Source organism: Cebus imitator, unplaced genomic scaffold, assembly GCF_001604975.1.
Source record: "Cebus imitator isolate Cc_AM_T3 unplaced genomic scaffold, Cebus_imitator-1.0 Scaffold261, whole genome shotgun sequence".
Taxonomy (NCBI): Eukaryota; Metazoa; Chordata; class Mammalia; order Primates; family Cebidae; genus Cebus; species Cebus imitator.
In genome coordinates this window covers 1,039,827-1,065,682 of record NW_016107576.1, presented here as the reverse complement: position 1 = coordinate 1,065,682, position 25,856 = coordinate 1,039,827, and the positions used below count along the sequence as shown (strand labels likewise).

Genomic DNA, 25,856 nt, shown 5'->3' with positions numbered 1-25,856 from the left:
CAAATGAACAAGCAAAATAAGTAAATGATCTATTATGGTTTAAGATTGCATAGGAGCAAAGTAAGAGAAACCTGAAAAGCTGGAAGGGGGTTCCAATTTTAAATAATGTTGTCAGGTTAGGCCTTACCAAGATGGTGACATTTGAGCAGACTCTAAAGGGACGACATAAGTAATACAGATGCTAAGGGGAGGAACATTCAAACAGATGTCCTGAGGCAGGAAAGTGCCTGGCAAAATTGAGAAACAGTGAGGTGGCTAGTGGCTGGTTGAGTGCTTAGTTGAATGGCTAGTTGACAGAATGTCAGACATGGAGTCAGAGAGGTAAGGTGGTGAAGGTCAGGTCATAAGAATCTTGCAGCCATGTTTAGCACTTTAGCTTTAACACTGAGTCAGGGGCGCCAAAGAAGAGAAGTGACAGTATGTCACATTTTAAGGGAATTACTCTGCCCACTGTAAATAAATAGACTATACAAGAGCAACAGTGGAAGTTTATATATGTTTTGGAAAACAACAGCAGCAGCAGCATTTCATAGTTACATCCCCTTAATTTTGCTAAAAAGGTGGAAAGCAGCCAAAGTAAGCATTTTAAAAATAATCAGATTTTATCCTTCCTTCCTGATATAGTTCAGATATGTGTCCCTGCCCAAATATTATGTTGAATTGTAATTCCCAGTATTGGAGGTGGGGCCTGATAGGAGGTAATTGGATCATGGGGGTGGTTTCTCATGAATGGTTTAACATATCCCCTTGGTGCTGTCCTCATGATAGTAACTCTTCATGAGATCTGGCTACTTAAAAGTGGGTGGCACCCTGCTTTCTCTTTTGCCTCTGCTTTTGCCATATGATGTCCCTTCTCCCACTTAACCTCCCACCATGACTGAAGATTCCTGAGGCCTCCCCAGAAGCAGATGCCAGTGTCATGCTTCCTGCACAGCCTGCAGAACCATGAGCCAATTCAACCTCTATTCTTCATAAACTACCCAGTCTCAGGTATTTTGCTACAGCAATGCAAGAATGGCCTAACACACTTACCATAGCAAAGCTCTATCAAGCCCAATTTCTTTTAGTCATGGGCTAAAAATGTTCTTAGACTTAAGCCTACATGGCTTAAGCAACAGGCCATTTACTATCTCAAATGATATTTGAGCAGTATAGAGATATACAGAGCCAAGTAGGTTAATGGAGCCACTCAATAACATCTGAGCTTGGGGTTGCCTTTTCTGTACAGTCATACCTTAGAGGTAGTGCAGGTTTGGTTCCAGAGCAATGAAGCAAATATCATGATAAAGGGTGTCACACAATATTTTGGCTTCCCAGTCCATATAAAAGTTATATTTATACTATACTGTTGTCTATTAATATGCAATAGCATTATGTCTCTAAAAACAATGTACCTATTTGAATTGAAAAATACTTCATTGCTAAAAAATGCTAACAATCTAAAAAAATCTTTAAGCCTTCAGTGAGTTATAATCTTTTTGTTGGTGAAGGGTCTTGTCTTGATGTTGATGGCTGCCGATTGGTCAGGGTGGTGGTTGTTGAGGGTTGGGGTGGGTATAGCAACATCTTAAAATAATGCAGTGAAGTTTGCCACGTCGATCGACTCTTCCTTTCACAAAATATTTTTGCCTCATTCAATGTTGTCTGATAGCATTTTACTCACAGTAGAATTTCTTTCAAAATTGGAGTCAATCCTCTCAAACCCCGCAGCTGCTTTATCAGTTAAGTTTATGGAATATTCTAAATCTTTTGTTGTCATTTAAACAACTTTCACAGTCTTCACCAGAAGTAGATTTCCTCTCAAGATACCACTTTCTTTGTTCATCCATAAGAAGTAACTCTTCATCTGTTCAAGTTTTATCATGAGATTGAAGCAATTCAGTCACATCTTCAGGCTCCACTTCTAGTTCTAGTTCTCTTGCTGTTTCTACCACATCTCCAGTTACTTCTGAAGTCTTGAACTCCTCAAAGTCATCCATGAGGGTTGTAATCAACTTCTTCCAAACTCCTCTTAATGTTGATATTTTGACCTCCTTCCACACCCATGAATGTTCTTAATGGCATCCTTTCCAGGTTTTCAATTTACTTTGCTCAGTTCCATCAGAGGAATCACTATCTACGGCAACTACAGCCTTTTGAAATGTGTTTCTCAAATAAGACTTGAAAGTCAAAATTACTCCTTAGTCCATGGGCTGCAAAATGTATCCTGTGTTAGCAGGCAAGAAAACGACTTTCATGTTGAATATCTTCATCAAAGCTCTTGGGTAACTAGGTGAATTGTCAACAAGCAGTGAGATTTTGAAAGGAATCTTTTTTTCTGAGCTGTAGGTCTCAACAGTGGACTTAAAATATTCACTAAACATGCTGTGAACAGATGTGCTGTCAGCCAGGCTTTGTTGTTCCATTGACAAAATGTAGGCAAAGTCAATTTAGATAGTTCTTAAAGGGCCCTAGGATTTTTGGAATGGTAAATGAGCATTACCTCCAACTTAAAGTCAGCAGTTGTGGCTGGGCACAGTGACTCATGCCTGTAATCCTGGCACTTTGGGAGGCTGAGGCAGCTGGGGCATTTGAATTCAGGGGTTTGAGACCAGCCTGGACAACATGGTAAAACCCTGTCTTTACAAAAAATACAAAAACTAGCTGGGCATGGTAGTACATGCCTGTAGTCCCAGCTAATCGGGAGGCTAAGGTGGGAGGATCACTTGAGGCTGCAGTGAGCCATGATCGCAACACTGAACTCCAGCCTGGGTGACACTATATCAAAAAATAAAAAGTCAGCAGTTGCATTAGTCCCTAACAAGAGAGTCAGCCTGTACTTTGAAGCTAGGCAGGGACCTCTCTTCTTTAGCCAGAAAAGTCCTATGTGGCACAGTCTTCTAATAGAAGGCTTTCTTTTGGTCTACACTGAAAATCTGTTTAGTGTAGCCACCTTCATCAATTATCTTAGATCTTCTGTATAACTTGCTGCAGCTTCTACATTGGCTGCTTCACTTTGCACTTTCATGTGATGGAGATGACTTCTTTCCTTAAACCTCATAACCAACCTCTGCTAGCCATTTTTAATGAAGCTTCCTCATTTATCTCAGCCTTCACAGAATTGAAGAATTAGGGCCTTGCTCTGAATAGGCTTTTGCTTAAAGGTATATGCTGTGGCTGGTTTAATCTCCTATCCAGACCACTCAAACTTTCTACTTATCAGCAAGAAGGCAGTTTAACTTTCTTATCATGCCTGTGTTCAAGAGGGGAGGACTTTTACTTTCCTTCAAGAACTTTTCCTGTGCATTTACAACTTGGCTAAGTGGAACAGATCTAGTTTCTGCCTATCTCAGTTTTCAAGATGCCTTCCTCACTAAGCTTAATCATTTCTAGCCTTTGATTTAAAGTGAGAGCTATGTGACTCTTCCCTTCACTTGAACACTTAGAGGCCATTGTAGGGTTATTTATTGGCCTAATTTTAATATTGCTGTGTCTTAGGGAGTAGAGAGGCCCCAGGAGAGGGAGAGAGATGATCAGCTAGTCAGTGGAGCAGTCAACACATACACTGAACATGCTGTCTTATCAGGGTGTAGTTTGTGGCACCACAAAATAATACAATAGCGACATCACAGATCACTATAACACATATAACAGAAAAGTTTGAAAATTTTCAAAAATTACTGAAATGTGACATAGAGACACCAAGTGAGAACGTGCTGTTAGAAAAAATGGTGCCACTAGACTTGTTCAATGCAGGGATGAGCAATACAAACCTTTACTTTGTTAAAAAACAAAAAACCACAGTTATCTGTGAAGTGCAATAAAGTGAAACATAAAACAAGGTATGCATGTATTTTAATTGCTGTTCTCTTCATGTCATGGTTGTAGAATATGCTGCCACAGCTACAAACATGTCTGGTTCACTGGAGGATGTCCAAGGCAAGACGTAAGGAAAGAAACTTGTCCTTAGGCTGTCAGGATAAAATCCTTCCCCTGAAGCTCCTCATCCCCCACTCTTCATTATAGATTGAGCAGAATTAGGTCACATTTTTAGCTCCTCAACCAGTTACTGCAAAGAGGGACACAGTACCAAGAGGTTTAGACCAGCGGTTCTCAAAGATCTGCAAAACCTTCAGGAGGCAAGTTCCCAAGACCCTTCCAGGTAGTCTGCAAAGTCAAAACTATTTTTATTATACTAGGATTTTATTTGCCTTTTCACTCTCATTATGAGTGTACAGTAGAGGTTTCCAGAGGCTACCTGAAATAGCACAACAGATTGAATGCACAAACGTATGAAAATCCAAATGCCTTCTATTAAGCAAGACGTTAAAGATATGAGCAAAATTTTAAAGTAGCACCATTCTTTACTAATTTTTTGAAAATATAGTTATTTTTAATTAAAATGTACTACTTGATAATAATTTTAATTTTTGTTCATTATTTTTTAAAAATAACTATTTTTAAATTTGTTTTAATATCAATAGCTGTAACCCACATAAACAAACGTTCTTGGTGCTCTCAATAATTTTACAAGTGGAAAGGGGTCTTGTGACCAAAAGATTGAGACCACTGATTTATTCAGGCAGATCTTATTCCTCCCTGGGGTTGCTGGGGGCAGGGCCAAACTTCCCAGATCTCAACTAAGCTTGGCTCAAACCTTTTAAAAATATAACTGTTAATGGTAAGGGCACCTGGGCTCAATAGCAGCTGGTTGGACCTCTGAATGCTTAGGCCAAAGGAAAAGAGAATTTCATTGGGCCCTGAAGTTGTCACTGCGGCATGCTGCTTCTGCTGTTTTTCTGGCCTTGATCTTTCATTCAGGATTGGGGATAGGTTCATGTAAACTGGAAGGCCAGCATTCCTCCCGCTGTTGTTTTTCAGCGTTAATACATCTTCATCTCTCATACTGTTTTGGTTTCAGAATACTCTCAGGAGCCTCCTTGAAATACCAAACCTGTTTTTTGCCTTTTGAATAAATCCCTTGGCTTCACCAAAACCAAACCAAACAAAAATCAAAGTACATCTTTGTATAACCCATACGCCTGTGATTTCTCCATATGATCTCCTTCCTTTCTCTGGCCTCTTTGCTTCCCCGGAGAATTTTAGGCTGCCAGGGAACCAGGAAGGAGCCGGCCTGACCCTGGCCACGGGTGCAGCAGGCATAGGTTTTCACTGCACATATTTTGCTGAGTGGGTGGAAGACATTTTTGAATAAACTGAGAGTTCATGAATGCCATTTCTTAGTCCTTCCTTTGCCCGCTGTCTTCTGCCCGGGTCCATTTCTTCGCCCTAAGTTTACATGTAACTTTCTCCCGGTTGGGCTGTTTGCATCCACAACTCCCGACGCTTGAACCTCCAGTCCCCAGGGCCTGACCTAATTCTAGGTGCCGGCTGTTTGATTAATTTCTCCACTTTGGCAAACGCACGTGGCTCTTCTGGAAGTTTCACTTTTGCTGCTAGGTTGGGTGCTGGGGTTCAGCGGGGCTCCTAAAACGTGCTCTAAAGCAACCACGACCCCCTGTCCCCGCAGAGCCCCAACCCCGAACGCTGCAGGCATCAAGAGGAGGCGGGGAACAGGGCCTGGCCGGGTGAATCACAGGGCGTAACAGGTGCCGCAGCCGCAGCTGCGCCCGCTGCGCGCTGACTTCAGGGATAAGGTCTTCTTTTCCTCCGGGTTTTTTTGGAGGTAAGGAGGAGACTCCAGAGGCCCCCACCCGACCAATGCAGGCCGCGGTTGTTCATCGCCTAGCAACTGGCGGAGCCAATGGGAGGCGGCAGAGCCTGCGGCGCCGGCGCGCTGGGGCGGGGTGGGAACCTCAAGAACCTGCGGAGGCCGGGAGGCGGCCGCGAGGGGCGGGAAGGCGGGAGTCCGCGGCGGAGGAGGAGCCGCCGGCGGGAGGCGCTGTGAGGCGCTGCTGGCCCTCGGGGCTGCGGGAGCCGGGCTAGGACGCGGAGCGGTGACTCCCCGCCGCTCCCGGGGGCCGTGACGGTGAGCGGCCGCGCCTCGCGGCGGGGATTGTGACGCGCCCCGCCAGGCAGGGGCGGGGGTGGGGTGGGCGCCGGGTGGGTGCCGGGGCGGGGGTGGGGTGGGCGCCGGCGCGGGGCGGACGCGCGCGGAGGTGAGAGCTGGTACCTGGCTCAGCGCCCCGCGGCTCGGCGGGAGGCTGCGCGCGGCGGTTGGGGCCGTTGCAGGGTGCGGGTGAGCGTCGACCCGGGCCGCGCCTGGAAGAGGAGGTGGGAGGTAGGTGCTGGCCCCGGGACCGCGCTCGCTGGCGCTCGCGGCGGTGAGCCCGCGGAATGTTCTTGCTCAAGGAGCCCCAAACCCTCTCCGGGATGGAGCGAGGGTGGCGCCCAGTGTAGGAGGACAAGCGGCGTGGAGATGCGGAGGAGGAGGGGATAGCCAATTTGGGGCTGCAGAGCCTCAAAGCGGCCGTGGAGCAGGCGGCCTTTAGCGATTTGTCAGTGCAGCCGCAATAGGCAGTCTTTAAAATGACTTATTGGGTGGCCAGTGGCCGCTGCAGTGGAAGAGAACCCAGATAGTGGTCTAATAAAAAGTCTAGGGGAAGAACTTATATCATCCAAGAGGCAGGCATGTGTGAAAATACTTTGGTTTAGAATTTTTATAGTCAATGACAGTAAACTGAATTGTAAGCTCCCTGTACCTTTTTTGAGCCTGTGCTAATTGCCCGTTTAGGCAGATCGCTTGGGCTCAGGGCATAGAATCTACTAAATAATTTGCTGTCATCATGTATAATATGGAAATTTTTAGATTATTACTCAGTTTCAGGGCCCATAGTTGTAAATGCCAAACTGTCATTACTAGCAACGCTGATAAAGTTCTTGTTGAATCTAAGAGAATTGAGATTTTTCTGGAGGCTGTAATAGGTTGAGGATTAGAAAAGAGGGTGGTTTAGAAGTGTAAGGGTGGAGGCTTCTTGAACTTCCTGGGCTCCCTGGCAATTCAGATTAGAGTCAAGGTCTAGGGTTTGCTGTGAGCAATGGATGTCATGGAACCCTTCATGGTTCATGGGGGATTGGCTTACTCTGGGGTAGAAGAAAATTCTGGTAGTCCTGTAGTTTGATCCTGAACTAGAAAGGTTGATGTGACTTGACTCATTTAGGAGCCCGAATAAAATTTGTAAAGAATTGGAAATTTGGAGAGAAAAGAAATGCCTTTCAAGTTGACATCAAGCTGTCTTGATATTTAGAAGTTCGAGGTAGATTTATGAATTTGGATCCAGTCGGCAAAACTCGTTCCATGAAATCTCTTATCCTAAAACTATCAACCTACAGGCCTAGGCAGCTTAGGTTATTCATTCACAGTAAACAAGTGAGGAAAGCTTAACTAATTTAATACTCTGTTCTGCCTGCTGTCAATGAAAGTTTCTCAAAAACGGTTCTTTGAGAAGAGGGTTAGGAACTATAGTTAATCAGTGACTGGCTGGGCCTCTTAAGCCAAGTCATTTTATACTCTTCCTTCCCTTCTCTTTCCCCAGCTGTACAGTGAAGATAATAAAGCTCATGGATTACGTAACATGGGTGAGGCGGCTTGAAGATAACTGTGAAGACTTATTCTAGGATGAAATGTGGAGATCTCATCACACATTATGCTTTGCGACAAGGCTTGTTATAGCACATTATGTTCTAAACATAATGAGACAGATAGATGAGAAAACTAAAATGTTATGCTGAAATTGTTCGCTAAAGACCTCAAGTCCGGCACAATGTCCTATTATATACTTGGGATCTCCTAATACTTGACAGTCTGCTCTTTGGCCAAAGCTGGCCCTGACACCGGTTTTATAAAGTAGACATTTGAGTGCTTTCTATGTAGTATGCACCTAGAGAAACTAGGTGCATGAAAAGACGCGGCCCCAGAATTGTGTGATTTTAATTCATTTCACATGCTTAAATTGGATTGCTTTCAAAGATTTTTAAATTATTTTCTTCCATATCTTTTCAATAGCTGTCAATATGCTTCCTTATTGGTCTGACCATTTGCTCATGATACAAAGAGGTTTTGATACGACATGGGTTTGTTTTGTGGCTTTGGTAGTGGTGATATGGTTAGAAGTGAAGGTACAAGTTATCTTGAATTCATGGTTTATGGGATGAGATAGAACAGAGAAATGCACCGTTAGTAATGAAAAACAACCTAGAATCATGCCTTTTGATTGTGGGCCAGTATTTTATGTAGTACCAGCAGACTTACTGAATTGTGCTTTAATAATTCTTTCAATAAACATTCATTAAACGCTTAGTAAGCTGCTACTTGCCTGACCTGAGGGTAAAAAGATGAGTCTTGCCTTTCGGAACTGTATTTTGGAAATTATCAGTACAGTAAGGGAGAGGGCAAAAAAAAGTCTCACAACAAATACAGGAAGGCTTTCGAAAAGAACGAGAATTTCAGCTGTGTCTGGCTGAGGCAGTGGAGTTTGTCAAGCAGCTGGTGCATTCTGCAGCAGTGTACAGTTGAGGAGTTACAGGTGGTTTGGTAGAGTTGGACCAGGTTGGGGTTATCGTATTAATAAGACTGTAGAACAGTGCTGTAAACATTGACTGGTAGATTACAGGGAATCTTCAGAAGGTTTTATGTAGGGAAATTATATTTGATTTTTACTTCAGAAGGGTATTTCCACCAAAATCAGTAATTTGAATGATCCAAAATGTATTGAACATAATCCAAATATCTGAAAGACAGGAGTCTCACACAGCAATTAGACTTGAGGTATATTTTGCTGAAGCTCTCAGAAACTCTAGAAAAGCAGAAATAATTATTTATACAAGAAACCTTTCTTGAGTATCTTATACTTTTAAGACTGGAAGAATGGGGATACGAATTAAATAAGATAATTCCTCATTTTCAAGCAACCTGCAATTCAATAGGAGAAATAACACAATTATAATGCAGTGCAGAATCTGAGTGTCAGACGAAAATGTCAGGCTCTAGCAGTGTAGGATTCTGAGATAAGAGAAGAAATAGTCTTTTGAATTAGCAAAAATAAGTTTTTAAATAGAAATTAAACTCCTTTAACACCATCTGGCATGCAGTAGATACTCTGAGTTCATCATCAACTTCTCCCCTACCAGTTTCACATAATTAGCTAGTACAGGAGTTATTAACTCCCCATCCATGGACCCTTTGCAAATGAATGGCTTCATAGATCCTCTGAAACTGTAGTCCGAATTGCCTGTTCTTGTACTTCTAAAGAAAGAGGGTCATTGGCTTTGGGTTTTGGGACCCAAAACATTTTAACCCGAGTTGGCAGTAAGGCGAAGGACACAGGACTCTTGGTGCCTCTACAGCCAATCTGACTGGGTAGAATTTAGAATTGTTTGAAATATTTGAGGAACAGTATATATATGTATTTAAAGCATTTTAAAGAACTTCCGGTGCAAAGAATTAGATTATATTCCATGGCTTATGACACATTTGTTTAATTGGTCCCTTTATAATTTTAATAATACCATAAGCACCACCTAACCCTCTGCATAACTCTATGGGCCTGTCCATTTCTTTTTCCACATTCCTTCACCTGATGCAATTATTTACCAAATCCTTTATTCATCATTACCTTGGTGTTGTGTTGTGTTGTGTTGTGTTGTGTTGTGTTGTGTTTTGTTTTGTTTTGTTTTGAGACAGAGTCTTGCTCTGTCACCCAGGCTGAAGTGCAGTGGCGCGATCTCAGCTCACTGCAACTTCTGCCTCCTGGGTTCAGGTGATTCTCCCGCCTTAGCCTCTCCAGTAGCTGGGACTACAGGCACCTGTCACCACGCCCAGCTAATGTTTTGTATTTTTAGTAGAGACAGGGTTTTACTGTATTAGCCGGGATAGTCTTGATCTCCTGACCTCGTGATCTGCCCGCCTCAGCCTCCCAAAGTGCTGGGATTACAGACAAGAGCCACTGTGCCCAGCCTTCCCTTGGTGTCTTTTAAAATATAGTTGGGTCACTTAATTAAAAACTATGTTACATACCCTATCTTCTGAAAATTTTTCACTCTATAATGCTGAAATTTGTATTATGTGTCACTGAGGTTTTCTGGTTACTGCATAATATTCCATTTTGTGAATATGACATAATTTATTCATCTCTTGTTGGTGATTTTTGGGTTGTTTCCAGGGTGATACTCTTGTGCTTCTCTGCTGTTGTGAAGAATGGTGCTGTATGTGTGCACATCTCCTGGCATATGTAGGCAAGAGTTTCTCTTGGGTTTCACTAGGAATGGACTTGCTGGGTTGTAGAGTGTGTGAGGATAAATGAATGTTCCGCTGATGAACTGTTTGTTTTTCAGAGTTTCCCCCACCCTCCAAAACTTAATAAGTTGCTTACTCTGGCATTCCCTAGGACTGTTATTTTCAACCTCCATTTAGTACTTTGGAATACTTTTACATCATTCATGGAATCTATTTTGTAGGACCCTTAGATAAGAATTCCTTTTTGGTGTTCTCTAATTGAAACTGCTTATAAATAGAATGCTAATTTATACTGAACCACATTCTGTAGAACACAGCAGTGATTCTCAAACTTTGTGTCAGAATCACATGGAGGTTCTGCTAAAACACTGATTTTTTGGTCCACCACTAAAGTTTCTCAATCTGGAATGGAACTTGATAATTTGCATTTTTAGCAAGTTCCCAGGTGATGTTGATGCTGCTGGTTCCAGGACCACACTTTGAGAACTATAAAAAATGATTGAATTTGGGCTAAATCATTGAAAAAACGCTTAGTAGATTGATGAATTATGTTTGGTTTATTTATTTCCAATGCCTTTAGTGGATATTATTACCATTTCATTATTTGAGGAGTGAAATACCAATAAATAGTAATTTTTAGATTGGATTTGGATCTTAGCTGACTTTTAACCTTAGAAGTTGATAGACTTCTAAAAAGTGCCTTTTTTTTTTCGCTTTTCTTAGTAATCATCTTGTAAGAATATGATTGCTGCTATTCCTATGTGTACACTGGAAGAATTTGAAACTGATACATGGTTTCTAAATTGTCATGCTCTTGATTCATACCCTGAATCACCTTGCTCTTTCTCTGAGCTGGCACCAATCAAGATTAGATTGAAAGCCCTTCTAAGTTGTGGCATAAAGTGTTGACTTGCCTATTTTACTAAAACAGTAGCAAACCTTACGCTAATACATCCTTGAACTTAGTTGGATGTTCATTCTGTAGTCTTGATTGGGGTCCAACCTTGCATCGTTGATGATGCCTAATATGGAAGTGGGGTACAAAAATATGCTGACAAGCCTGCCAACCAAGAACTCAGTTGAGGTGATGGGAGAGAAATTTTATTCCAGTTAGGTCTGGTCTGTGATAGAGTTCATATTATGTGTTCTAGAAGTGCAGAGAGAAGGGATGGCAGTGCAGGGAAAGACTGGCAATATATTTGCTAGATTTTTCAAAAAATTTTTGAATTGCTACATACAGCATTTAATATATGGACTGCTTTTGTACAGTTCCCATTCCAGTTATTTAATTGGCATAATTATTTGAGGATAATTTAGTTTCAGGTGAGGTGGTAAAGAAGCGAATACTTGTTCAGTTTGAAAAAGCAGCTTGAGGGGAGGAAGAGCATTGGGACAAATACCTAATACCTGTGGATCTTAAAACCTAGATGACAGGTTGATAGGTGCAGCTAACTACCATGGCACATGTAACAAACCTGCACTTTCTGCACATGTATCCCAGAACTTAGAAAAGGCTTGAATAGTGTATACTTTACCCTCTCCTGTAATAAAGATAGTAGGGTGTAATGTTAAATGTGCTAGACTACCAGGGTTTGCATTTTGGCTTTGTTGTGTTATAGCTCTGTGTCCTAGGTCAAGAAAACTCCAGGCTTCAGTTTCCTTATCTTGGAAAGTATTTATGTGGATCATTGTAAGGTTGAATAAATTCATACACATATAATGCTTACAATTGTTCCAAGTAAATGCTACAGCTTAATAAATTATTAAAGTTATGTAGCATCTCATTTGCTAAACATTGGGTTGTAAAGACAATACATGCACATTGTTATAAAAATGTGAAGAAAAGGCTGGGCATGGTGGTTCATGCCTATAATTCCAGCACTTTGGAGGCCCAGGCAGGCAGACCACAAGGTTGGGAGTTCAAGACCAGTCTGGCCAAGGTGTTTGAGACCAGTCTGGCCAGCATGATGAAACCCTGTCTCTACTAAAAATACAAATGTTAGCTGGGTGCGGTGGTATGCACCTGTAGGTTACATACCTTGGGAGGCTGAGGCAGGAGAATTACTTGAACCTGGAAGGCAGAGGTTGCAGTGAGCCAAGATTGTGCCACTTCACTCCAGCCTGGACAACAGAATGAAGACTCCATCTCAAAAAAAAGAAAAAGAAAAAGTGAAGAAAAAATAATTTTGATATAAATAGCTGTACTTAGTTCCATATTGGGTCCCATGAGAAATGTAAAAATCAAAGGTAATAGAACTGGAAATTCTTTAAAGGACATCCAGTTTGACTTCATAATTTTACAGATGTGGAAACTGAAACCTGAAAAAATTATGACCAGTTCAAGGTTACTCAGTAAATAATAGAAGTGTTGCTGAGAACCGTGGCCTCTGATGCTCAGTCCAATGCTCTCTCAGGGAAAACTAACAGTGTAATTGGCAGCCAAGTCCAAAACAGGTGAAAACATAGCGATAAAAAGTCAGTGTATAATGGAATATCAGATGGTGTACACAGATTAAGTCCCTACTGTGTTTAACTTTGTGAACTGCTCTCTTGAAGTGGAAATGGACCTTCTTAGTTGTTTCATTCATTGAAGGTTAAGAGCATTCATTTTTTGAAGATCATGTTAATAGTTATAAAGTCAATTTCCCTCTTTCCTCCTACCAAGTTTGGATTGTTCATTAAGCCAGTGGGAGAGTCCACTTTTGCCAGGTCTGCCAGCACTCCATGGGTTTGCCCTTCACAGCAGTTGGGGAAAAGTCTGGCCTCTGTGTTTCTGTTCCCTGTCTTCCTGATGGGCCAGGTTCCCACAGACATTCCCATATATGTGAAAACTGCATTACCTTTGCTCATGGGTATGCATGCGTATGTGGAATAGGTGCTAGAAGTGTACTTGATTGGTGGCATTTGTCTTAGTTAAGATTTCCACTCATGGGCAGGTGCTACTTTCTGGAATTGAGCTAAGAGTACTTTCACACATTATCTCATTTAACCGTGCTTAAATACTCTGCCTCTAAAAATTGTACAGAATAATACATGCTCCTAAAACATTCAAGCTATATACAGATATGCTGTGGAAGAGGAGAAAGCCCTGGCCTTCCACCACTCCCTATACCCAATCATTCCATCCCCAAGAAGGTCATTTGTAATAGTTCGTAATTTTTCCAGAACTTGCCCCTAAATTTATAGGTAGTTTGATTTAACAAAAAATGATGATCATACTGTTCTAACCTGTAACTTCTTTTTTTGTGCTGTACATGCAGATGTGCTTTCATCTGTAATAATCCCAGAATAGCCTGGCTGTACCATATGTGTTGGCTTTTAACTGTTTGACCATGATGGATATTAAGATTGTCTCTAGTTTTTTGCCATTTCAAATAATACTGCAATTCAACAATGTCCTCAATATATATTATGCTTGCTCTCTTATGTGCCTAGAAGTATAATTGATTAGTGGAAGGATTTATACATTTCAAAATTTGTATACTGCTGGAATTGCCCAAACCACTGACCTCTGGTAAAGTGCTATTTTCCTTATATAATTGATTATCTTAAAAAACTCTAGGGCATCTGTATAATTTTCTAACCAGTTTTTGCCCAACAAGGCTGCTTGCCTTTTTATTTTATGCATTTTTAAAAATCACTCGTGCCATTCTACCATTAGTTTTGGTGTTTGAGAGTGGTGCTGTTCATCCCCATTTCCTCTGCTTATCGTCACCATAATTGCCTTCTAAAAACATATATTTTTTTTTCTTTATGTGGAAAACACATTCATTTATAGAAAATTTGGAAGACAGACAATAAAGTAAAAATTATATTTTTGTGCTTGAAAGTATATAAAGAAAGGAATGAAAGTCCTACCCTTGCCTTTTCCCCATTTTTAAGTTTTTTTCTTCCAATATTTTCTGTCCTTATACAAACTTCTGTGTTTATATAGAGTAGAATTTATACCTGTATATATCTACTGACAGTGTTTTTTTTTTTTTTCTAAAAACCAATAAGCTCGTGTTAGATATGGTTTTGCAGTGGTTTTTTTTTTTTTTCTAAAAACCAATAAGCTCGTGTTAGATATGGTTTTGTAACTTTTTTAAATTGCTTAACAAAATATGATGCAAGCCTTTCCAAGAGTAAAATAGCTAGTAATAGCTAATATTTATTGAGCACTTACCATATACCCAAGACCTTTTTTTGAACCCTCTACATGCATAAGCTTATTTAATAAAATAACTGAAGAAATTTAATAACTGAATTTACTATTTAACCACCTAATTTTTTGAGATAAACTGCTTTTACTCTCCTTTTGCAGATGAGGAAAGTGGGGCCCAGAGAAGATTTATGTTCAGGATCACTTAGTCTGTAAGTGGGGAAGCCAGGGTTTTGAACTGGATGGTCTAACTTTAGATTTTAACTCTTTTACTATAGTATTTCTCATACTGCAGGAATGATCAGTTCAAAGATATAAGGAATTTAAAGAACGGTATGTTCTTTAAATGTTTAAAGAATGGTAGAATTTAAAGAACGGTATGTTCTTTCAAAGATATAAGGAATTTAAAGAACAGTATGCTACCCTCTAAGCTGAGGATAGCCTTCTAATGGCAGATTTTGGCCAGGAACTTCACTGAGATTATATCCCTCAACCCAGAGATACACATAAATACAACCCAGAGATACACTATGAATAGTACCATAATTTGTGTGTTCACACTATGTTATGCAGTCTGAGCCCAGTTGGGAGATATGATTGAGTTCTGTCTTTACTGGTTCCTAAAGGAGTGGTAGGAGGAGATGCTGCTTCCTGAGCCCCTCACCCACTGAAGCAACAATGTGTGATGGTTAAGAGAATGGGCTTTGTCCAATGTGGGGTTGGGGATTGGATTCCTGCCTCTGCCACTTGCTAGCTCTGTGATCTTGGGCAAATTACCTAACCTCTCCCATCAATTTCCTTATCCGTAAAAGGGAAAAAATAATATAGGGTTGTTGTGAAGATTGACTTAATAATATACGTAAAGCATTTAGAATAGCTCCTGGCACATGTGTTATTAAACCAGTACCCTATGTCCTAGTTATAGTGTACTTAGTTTTCTACCTCTTATTCCGTTAAATACCCATAACCCTAAGAAGTAGATTATCATCACCCCATTTTCCAGGTGAGGAAACCAGCTTGAAGAGAAACTCTTGAAATGAGTTTCTTCATGCAGATATGACCCAGTCTTGACCTGGGCCCTTGAGGCTTGCATTGTTTGCACTGTACTTTCCAACTATAAATCCTCTATTGGCCACAAAACAAAGGGAAATTGTTAATATCAATTTTTGAGTTTCCGCCATTCATGTATATTTAAATTTATTAGGAAGAGGTTATTTCTATGGAAAATATCTATAAAATTACACCACTCAGAAGAAATAGGTTAGATTTTAAATTAGTAAAGGGTAGATTTTCTGAGGTTGGATTTAATGTGTTTTTGTACTGATGTGTGCATCTGAACGATTTTAAGGTGCAGAGATATTTGTAATGGAATTCAAAGCTATAGTCTCTTTTGTAACAAAATCATAGTTGAAGGTGGTATTATAGTTTTAAATAATTGTAATATATTTAGTTTTCAAGAGTAAATACTGATAACTAAATTCTTAAGTTTTAGGACTGAATTTGTAAGATAGGACTAATGTTAAAAGACTTAGCTTTATTTTCTTAATCCAACAGCCTGGTAACTCTAACTTTGTGAGATTTTAGCAAAGACTTTAGTTAGCTCTGTTTGTGAAAAATTCTGTGCAATGTTTAGAAGCCCAGATGGTATAAAGTTACCATGTTCCTCTATTGTGGAAAGCTATTATTTTCTGACAGCTGCAATTGTTTTAGAATTCTGAGTAGGTAGGCAATTGTACCTTCTCAAGTTTGAATTTCAAGTGAGCTTGAAAAGAACACTTAAAGTAGTGTACTTTGTGAGGAAAATCTTGTAATCAGGATACTGTGTTTCTGAAGAGTTCTCTTTTAGTTGTAGCTGCAGAGATTTAGGGGTGAAGAGGACAAGACAAATGAGAATTGAGAGTAGTTCTTTTCTCTAAAGGGTTGACTCTTCTTTTGCACCTTTTCCATTGCTGTTTTCCTTCCTCTGCATTCTATTTCTACCTGCCAGAATAAACATGTTAATTTGCTATCAGTTATTTACTTGCGTATTCATCGATTATGCCATCCTTTAAGCTTAGTGGTAGGGTACGCAGAAATGTAAAATGTGTGGTACTTGAGAGTGTGGCTGGGAAAGGTGAAACAAACCAGTAAGTATATGGAGGGCTTAGAGACTGAGATTGGTGGGCCGGGGACGGTGGTTGTGCACTGTTTTGCAAAAGTGTTAGTTTTGAGATAGGTGCAAGAAGAAAGCAGGTGGAGGCACAGAGGCTGAAGTGAGTGTGCCATATGTGGGACTCTGTTCATGTTGTAAACATTTACTGAGCATCCGCTATTTTTTAGGTACTGTTGGCTACAAAGATGCGTACATTCCCTGCCCTCTAGAAGTTCATAAACTAGTGGGGAAGGCATGTAACCATAATAATATGAAATGATTAATTGTAATACTGAATGATACTGTTAAAAACCTGATCAGTGGCATTTGCAGTGTATAGCATCAGTTTTAGTTATCTTTCAGTAAATTATGTCATAAGTTTTAGAAGGGAATCAGAAATTTCTCAAGAAATTTATATATCATATACATATTTTAAAACTCATATTAATCTATTGCTTCGTAACAGATTTCTCCAAAATTTAGCAGCTTAAGCAGCCAGCTTACAATAGATGAGTCAGCACAGCTTAGCTGGGTGCTTCTGGCTCAGCGTGTCTCACTAGGCTGTCAAGCTGTTAGGGCTGCAGTCATCTCAAGGTTTGACTGAGGTAAGATCTAGTTCTAAACTCACTTGTGTGGCTCTTGGCAGGCCTCAGGTCTGTTGACCCCAGACATCAGTTCCTTGCCACACAGACCTCTCATAGAGCTGCTCCAATGTGATGGCTTCTTTTCCCCAGGAAGAGGGATCTAAGAGGCAGCAAGTGAAAAACAACCTCACGTGAAGCCACAGCCTTTTTACAACCTAATTTTGGAAGTGAAATCCCTTCACTTCTGCTGTATTCTATTTGTTGGAAGCTAGTCAGTAATCTAGCCCATATTCAAGGAACAGAATAACCCAAGGGTATGTCCACCAGAAGGCAGGAATAACTGAAAGCTATCTTAGAGACAGCCTACCCAAAGTTCTACAAGTTATTGTTGTGCATTGAGAACGTCTTCGTCTTTGGGGTAGAAGGAAAAAGATGAGCTAGCCAAGGAACTTTTCTGATCGAAGAAACAGGTGTGATTAACCAGAACCACAGGATGTTTTTGCTAAAGGTCTGTAAAGTTAGTTTCAATGTTATGTTAATATTTACGATAGAGAAGTATAAACAAGAACAAAGCTATTGTTTGTGGCCAAGCAGAGATCAATTTTATAGGTGTGCCTCAATTTAAGTAGTGTATAAGTTCCGGTGAGAATTGTATGCTCTGAATGGAATCATTTAAAGTGAATTATAAGAACACAGTCTTCTAAAGAAACAATGGAAATCATTTTTATTATATTCCATTTTCAGTTGCTTGTGCATACTTGATAGAGATTTATGTGTTCAGAGTTGGAAGGTTGAATAGCGATAGAATGAAAAGAGCACAGAGTTGGCCGGGCACAGTGGCTAATGCCTGTAATCCCAGCACTTTGGGAGGCCGACACAGGCGGATCACTTGTGATCAGGAGTTTGAGAGCAGCCTGGCCAACATGGTGAAACCCCATCTCTACCAAAAATACAAAAATTAGCCAGGCACCCACCTATAATGCCAGCTACTCAGGAGGCTAAAACAGAAGAATCACTTGAACTCGGGAGGCGGAGGTAGCAGTGAGCTGAGATTACGCCACTGTACTCCAGCCTGGGCGACAGAGCAAGATTCCATCTCAAAAAAAAAAAAAAAAGAGCACAGAGTTTTGAAATCAGATTTGTTTCCTGGCTTCACAACCAATTAGACATGTGACCGTGGGCAACCCTGTTGATCTCTCTGAGCCCTAGTTCCTATCTGTAATACAGAAAGAAAGCAAAAGAGAAAACACTTGGGCATAAAGAATGACACATTTAAACTCTGCGTGATCATTTTACCCAGAAAAGACCAGAGTTCCCTTGTTTATTTCCTACCTGAAGTATATGGCATTAGTACTTTGCAACCCATAGCGACATATAGGGAAGACAGTACTTGAAAAGTACTTATTCAGAAATAGTAAGGTAATGCTTTTCCTGCAATTATTATAAGATTTCTTTTATAGTATAAAAACATTGATTGGAATCTATGATGAGAAGTACTTTGAACAAGGAAGTTTATTAGATGGCTGTATACATGTTACCCACAACTAATGAACAAAATTATGTCTCTTATTTATGGATTACTTTATTCATTTTTCTTGCTGTGATGTATTTCAAGATTGTTCCCCAACAATCTTAGATGAAGGAAATGCCTTTTACAAGATATTTAAATTCTTTAATCTTCAAGTTTTGCTCATAAAATTCACTCATGAATGTAATCCATCTTGGAATTTGGGTAGCTAGCTATGCACCCAAAAGTATCTGAGACAGGTCTCAATTTAGTTTATTTTGCCAAGGTTAAGTAGACATCTGTGACACAGCCTCAGGAGGTCCTGACGACATGTGTCCAAGGTGGTTGGGACACAGCTTGGTTTTATGTATTTTAGGGAGACATGAGACATCAGTCAGTAGGTGTAAGATGTACATTCATGTTCAGTCTGAAAAGGTGGGACAATTTGAAGTGGAAGGGAAAGCGGGGTGGGGGCTTCTAGGACACAGATGAAAGGTTACATTCTTTTGGTCTTTGATCAGCCTTTCGCTGAATATGCAATTTACATGTGAGAGGAAGATAGAGGAATAGTCACTTATGCCTTAGTCTGGTTCATCGAATCTGCATTTTTACGTAAATAATAGGGCATAGGAAGCAATCAGATGTGTATTTGTCTCAGGTAAGCAGAGGGATGACTTTGAGCTCTGTCCTTTGTCCCGCACCTGGGGAGATAAGCTATCAATTTAAACTGCAAGAGTGAAATCTAACAGAACTGTTTTAGGGTAAACATCTTGAGGCCCATAAGGAATTTTGGACAAATGTATCTTTTTTATCTTGTAGCTATTCTATTTAGGAATAAAATGGGAAGCACGTTTGCCTCATGCAGTTCCCAGCTTGACTTTTCCCTTTGGCATAGTGATTTTGGGGTCACAAGGTATATTTTCCTTTCACATACCCTAACCAATAATATTCATAAAGAGAGAATATTTGTTAGATTACAAATTACTTGAACTAAAATGTGAATCACTACTTACCATTTTCTTCTAATGTAACTATGGTAACTACTATAACTAAGGTTTTTTTTTTTTTTTTTTTGGAAAGAGTCTCACTCTGTTGCCCAGGCTGGAGTGCAGTAGTGCGATCTCAGCTCACTGCAACCCTAACCTCCCAAGTTCAAGTAGTTAGGACTATAGGCACCCACCACTAAACCTGGCTAATTTTTGCATTTTTAGTAGATATGGGTTTTCGCCATGTTTACCAGGCTGGTCTCAAAATCCTGACCCTAAGTGATTCCCCGACTTTGGCCTCCCAAAGTACTGGGATTACAGGTGTGAGCCACTGCATCCGGCCTGAATAACTAAGTTCTTAATCCACTTTTGAGGAATAATCATGTCCACTATATAATAGCTTACTAGTATTTGATTTATAATATTTATAAATTATAAATTATAATATATAATTTATAATATGAACCTGTGTTCCTGCACTGACTTTGTCATGGAGTCCTTCTTGGTTGCATTTGACACTTTCAAGTTGAACTGGGCTTGTGATGGTAGTATATTTATGCAAAACAGATATGCTTCTGTTACCTTTTTCTTTTGCTTTTGAAATTAACATTGACTTAGTTTACCATCTTCATAAAAATACTTTGCAACCTTCAGCAATACGGTTTTAGCTATAATTGAGCCAGAATACAATAATTTGCTTAAATTCATTTCTTAGTTTTAGGGTATGTATTGATAAAGAGTTTTAATCCCCTTTCTTGGAAAAACTGGGTAACTTTTATCACAAGTCTCCTAGCATGTAATTGGTACATCATTGAACAGAAGAGGATTCATGGAAACTTTTAGATTGTGTGAAATCGTATACTGTTAATAAGTTTTTCATTTCATAGGACTTCAAAGTGGGGTTTTGGTTTCCATTGTAAACATTTTATTAAGTTTGTTTGTATCAATAGGATGGGGAACAATTCACTGTCTAACCTATAGATACAGGAGAGCTAAATTCACAGAGAGAGAGTAACTGACTTAATTTGCAGTTTTAAAGAATGGATATATAATAGACATATTTTGGTGTTCTTTCTGTATGAGGAGAAAAGACACTTAAGGCACTATTGTCTTATTTACAAATATCTTGACAGAACAAAAAGAAATTGGAAAGGTACCTATTACTGTTTTCTTCTGATCTTGTTTCTTCCCCCAACCAGTTGATTACAGAAATTAGCTCACTGCCTACTGTGTCTTTATGAAGATATGTGTCTCTAGATCGTCTAAGAATATATGTTCAACCTTTATTAAGAGCAGCGTGCATTTTGTTACAGGTTTTAGAAGGCTGTCATTTATACCAAATAGCCCTGTGTCTAGATAATGATGATGATGATGATGATGATGATGAATATTAGCTTATGTGTGTCTTATATGTCAAGCAGTGTGCTAAATATGACTTATATCCTAGGATATGTACTTTACGCCTTTTCTCTTGGGATGTTTCATTGTTACGGTAATTTACCTGTGAAGAAACTATGGCTCAGAGAGATTAAGAAATTTACTCAAAGCAGAGTTCTATTAAAATAGGAGGGTTTATCGTCCCTTGGATTCTGTTTTACTTACAGTGATTATCTCAGAAAGCCAGAAGTAAAATCAGACTCATTCTTAGTTGGTATAGACTCAGCCTTTATCTTTCTCATCCTGTTGCTAAAGACACCCATTTAAGGAGAGTAAGAAGAACAAAACAGTTCAAGGTGCCCTTCCTTACCAAGCACAGAGTAGGAAAATGGCAAAAGACCATTGCCAGACTGAATTACCCTCTGTGTGTATGTGTGTGTGTAACATCATAACATGTAACATGACACATACATCATCTGCCTTAGTATATATTGTATGCTGCTTTACGACTTAAAAATCATCTTTGATTTCTTTTTTGCCCACATTTCAATCCATCTTTGAGTCCTGAAGGTTCTGTCTCCAGAATGCATCCCTAATTCATCTGCCTGTTTCTGCTTCCACTGTTACACAGGTCATCTTGCCTGAACTATTGCAGTAGCCTTCTGATTTCTTCCCGCTTTTTACAATTGCCTAACTACAGTCTACTCACAGAGTAGCCACAGTAATCTTTCTTAAAGTGTAAAAGAGAACATGTTCCTTTCCTCCCTACAACAAACACATCAATAGATTTTCATTGCAGTTTACAGGAAATCCAACTTGCTACGCTCTATCCTTGTTTACTGTGCTTCAAATATACTGGCCTCTCTGGTTATCATCCTTAACACATTAATATCCATCTTAGGCCTTTGTATCTGTTGTGTCCTTTACCTGGGCTGCTCTGGTCATCAATTTTCTTGTGGCAGACTCCATATCATTTAGGTTTTACTTCAGATGTCCCCGTTTCAGTGGACGTTCTCTCCCTGATCCAGATGCTCCCTATCTTAATACTCTCATATTACCATGTTTTATTTTCTTTTTAGTTATCACTCTGTTATGTTAATTTAGCCTGTTACTCGCTTGTTTAGTACTTATTTCTACCTCCATCAGAACTTCACTTCTTGAGAGCATGGCCTCCCTTTTGCCTAGAAAAATATAGTAACACATAGTAGGAGCTCAGTATTTATTGGATGAATGTAAATTTCTTTCTTTCTTTTCTTTCTTTTTTTTTTTTAAGTTAAAGTTTCACTCTGTAACCCAGGCTGGAGTGCAGTGGTGTGATCTTGGCTCACTGCAGCCTTCGCCTCCTGGGTTCAAGTGATTCTCCTGATTCATCCTCTTGAGTAGCTGAGATTACAGACACCCACCACCATGCCTGGCTAATTTTTGTATTTTTAGTAGAGACAGGGATTTCACCATGTTGGCCAGGCTGGTCATGAACTCCTGACCTCAAGTGATTCCCCCCCCACCCACCCCATCTCAGCCTTCCAAATTGCTGGGATTACAGGCACGAGCCATTGTGGCTGGCCTGAATTTTCATTTAACATTATATTATGAATATTTTACCACCGTCTTAAATATTTAGAATAATCATTGTAAACTCTTGATCCACACTCCAGATCTGGCCTAAAGACACATTTTATTTGGCTTATTACATAGTGCTGTTGTTTCAGGTGGAGCTTACAGTCAAGTGCATATATCTTAAGTACACAACTTGCATTGAACTTGTGTATACCAGTGTACTTCTCAGATTATTTAGCTACTAATGTTTTGATATTGGGAGACTTCACATAAAAATCCAGAGTTTCAGTATCTCATAAAAACATCAAGATGAATACAACCACTTCCCCCTTGATCACAATTTATTGTAGCTAAGAAGCAGCTGTCCAAAGTGTTGACATGTGTTCCCCAGGTTGCCTGCAGTCTTTGCCCTTCCTCCTCTTCCCTCTGACGTTAAAATCAATTGCCAGTTGCCACTTACAATTTCATTTGAATTGTTTTTCTTGTGATGGAGAAATATTTATCTTTTCCATTGTCTCTGTGAAAAAGTGAAAACATAAATGGAAACAGAAAAGGTGTCTTAGTGTGTACCATTTGTTTGTATTTCTGGTTGTATGTTAGCCACCCTAATTGTACACAGTTATGTTTAAATGCTGCATAAATATATTGTTTACTTACCCATTGTTCTATGAAAACATACATGTTATTTTTGGTTTTTTGTTATCGTAAAGAACAAGTTTTAGATTAATCTTTGTACACATCGCTTTATTAGGATGATATTTTTAGAAGTAGATTTTTCTGGATCAAAATATATTTTCATTTTTAAAATTTGATACATATTGTCAACTTTCTTGGTAGTAGTATAAATTGCTGTAATCTGGAGAGAGTCTGTGGAAGTGTTCATTTCTCTACATCGTTGCCAACACTGGAAATTGTAATTTACAAGTTTTGCCAATATAGTTGGTAAAAACAAACAAAAGTGGGAATGCTGGCCAAGAAGAAGTTTCTCATCTTCTCATCTACATAAGTAATTGTATTTTATTTTAAAGGATATAATATGAAATACTACTTAGTACAGTGCTGTACCTTAGATGTATATCGAATCAAATCATGTACCATGTATCTTTTATATAAAGTAATATGAATAGCTCAGTAGAACTTGGGAAGCCTTTAATCTTGATCCTTACGTATTATTTATGTTTATATATATCCATATACACACACCATGTTCTGTATCTGTGCATGGGAATGAATATTGCAAAATTTTCTGTTTTGAAGTACATACAGCATTGCGTTTATTTTGACTTTCATATTTTAAATCAGATGCTATTATTCTGTAATTTGCTTTTTAAGGAGATGCCTACATAGAAGAGTGACAGCAGCTGGACTAAATGTTTCACTGCTAAACTAGTTCCTCAGGTATCCTGGCTCTAGAGATTGCTATGGGAGATTGGATGACTGTTACAGATCCAGGTCTGTCTTCAGGTAACTAAGTCTAAATAATCGTAAACTAAAGCAGAAACTCCAGTGGTGAATTTTTCAATGAAAATATAAAATAATTATTGCAGATGTTGAAGATGTGACTAAAGAGAGACAATGGTTATAAAATACTTTAATGCCTACTGAGAATACCACTTTAATTGTATCTTTTTGGAAAAATAAGTGTATAGTTTTCATAAAAAGGAAGCTTTGTCCTAATTTGAAAATACCTTAAATATGTATGTGTATATTATATCTATGTTTACGTGTATATATAATTCAAAGTCTTTAGTAATGGAGATTATGTTAGTTTTATGCACATTTTTCTAAATCATTTATATAAATGCCTTTTCTTTCAGAAAACAAAACTATCTCTCAACATACCTCAGAAACAAAGATGTCTCCATCAAGTTTATACTCACAGCAAGTGCTATGTTCTTCAATACCTTTATCAAAAAATGTGCACAGTTTTTTCAGTGCCTTCTGCACAGAAGATAATATTGAACAGAGTATTTCATATCTTGATCAGGTAACATGTTTCTTTTAAAAATAGCATAAATCATGTTATATAATAGAATGTATCAAAGTTATGAGAAAAACGTTTGTCAAACACGAGTTTGTTGTTTATGTGGTGCCCCTGAAACTTAGATATCAGATAATTTTGGTGATGATCTCATCTAGATGCAAGGCTTTTTGTTTGGAGAAGCTTAGCCTCCTCATTGTCCCAGGGGCTCCTCCACTGAGAGTCTAGCCATCGCTTTATTGATGCAGAAACACAAATGCCTTGCTCCATGTCACAGATTCATAGCAGAGGCTGAAAGAGCCTCATCCTCTTAACTCTTTGTCCTTTGGGATATTTACTGTTTTCTTAACTATTTCAAGGTAGTTTCTGTATTTCTCAGAAAAGATTTCTGTCTTTTGATTTTTTTTTTTTTTACAATGTGTCCAATAACCAACCTTTTAAAATAACATTTATTTTAAATTTTTAATTGACAAAAATTGTATATATTTTCCATGTACAATGTGATATTTCAGAATATACATTGTGGAATGGTTTAAGTTAATTAATGTGCATACCTCACATACTTATATCATTTTTTGTGGTGAGGATCTACTCTCTCAGCAATTTCAGAAATACAGTACATTGTTATTAGCTGTTGTCACTGTGTGGTACAATAGAGCTATTGAACTTACTGTCCTCTCTAACTGAAAGTTTGTATCCTCTGACCAATATCTCCTCAACTGTAACCAACTTTAAGAAAATATTTTCTCCTACCAGGAATTGACTACTTTTGGTTTTCCTTCATTATATGAAGAATCCAAAGGTAAAGAGACAAAGAGAGAATTAAATATAATAGCTGTTTTAAATTGTATGAATGAGCTGCTTGTGCTTCAGCGGAAGAACCTTCTAGCTCAGGAAAATGTGGAGACGCAGAATTTGAAGCTGGGAAGTGATATGGACCATCTACAGAGCTGCTACTCAAAACTTAAGGTAGAAATTGCATATCTTCATTTTAATGCCATAATTATATAATGGAATACTATAAATTTTTACTGACTTTATCAAATATTTCAGGGTTTTCTTAAAAAGCTTTAGGGTTTTCTTTTTAAACAAGTAAGTAAAAGTGAACTTATAATTTGTGCACATCTGCTTCCTAATACCTAAAGCATATTGAAGGCATTAATTTGTTGAGCTGACTTGACTTGCTGAATCTATAAAAAGTTAGATTAGGAAATATTTATGTTCTAGGAAAATAAGGATTCCCTCACCCCATCAAATCTTGGTTAATAAAGTATATGCTTCATTTAAAAGTCTTATTGTAGGCCGGGCGCGGTGGCTCACGCCTGTAATCCCAGCACTTTGGGAGGCCGAGGCGGGTGGATCACGAGGTCAAGAGATCGAGACCATTCTGGTCAACATGGTGAAACCCCATCTCTACT

At 39.0% G+C, this 25,856-nt stretch overlaps 1 protein-coding gene across 6 annotated transcripts in view; it reads left to right on the top strand.

Annotated features, from left to right (window-relative positions):
* LOC108283472 (SSX family member 2 interacting protein) overlaps nucleotides 1-25,856 on the top strand; it is a 71,904-nt gene that overhangs the window by 19,745 nt on the left and 26,303 nt on the right. For 3 of the 6 annotated variants that reach the window (XM_017499828.2, XM_017499825.2, XM_017499832.2), the window contains exons 1-4: nucleotides 5,785-5,968; nucleotides 23,790-23,921; nucleotides 24,275-24,444; nucleotides 25,195-25,407. In XM_017499828.2, the coding sequence (XP_017355317.1) occupies nucleotides 23,879-23,921; nucleotides 24,275-24,444; nucleotides 25,195-25,407 (426 nt within the window). In that variant the 5' untranslated portion in view covers nucleotides 5,785-5,968; nucleotides 23,790-23,878. Of the gene's footprint in view, nucleotides 1-5,784; nucleotides 5,969-6,063; nucleotides 6,221-14,482; nucleotides 14,528-23,789; nucleotides 23,922-24,274; nucleotides 24,445-25,194; nucleotides 25,408-25,856 lie in introns of those variants that run through there. The other 3 variants (XM_017499826.1, XM_017499827.1, XM_037728283.1) reach the window with 3 other exon arrangements.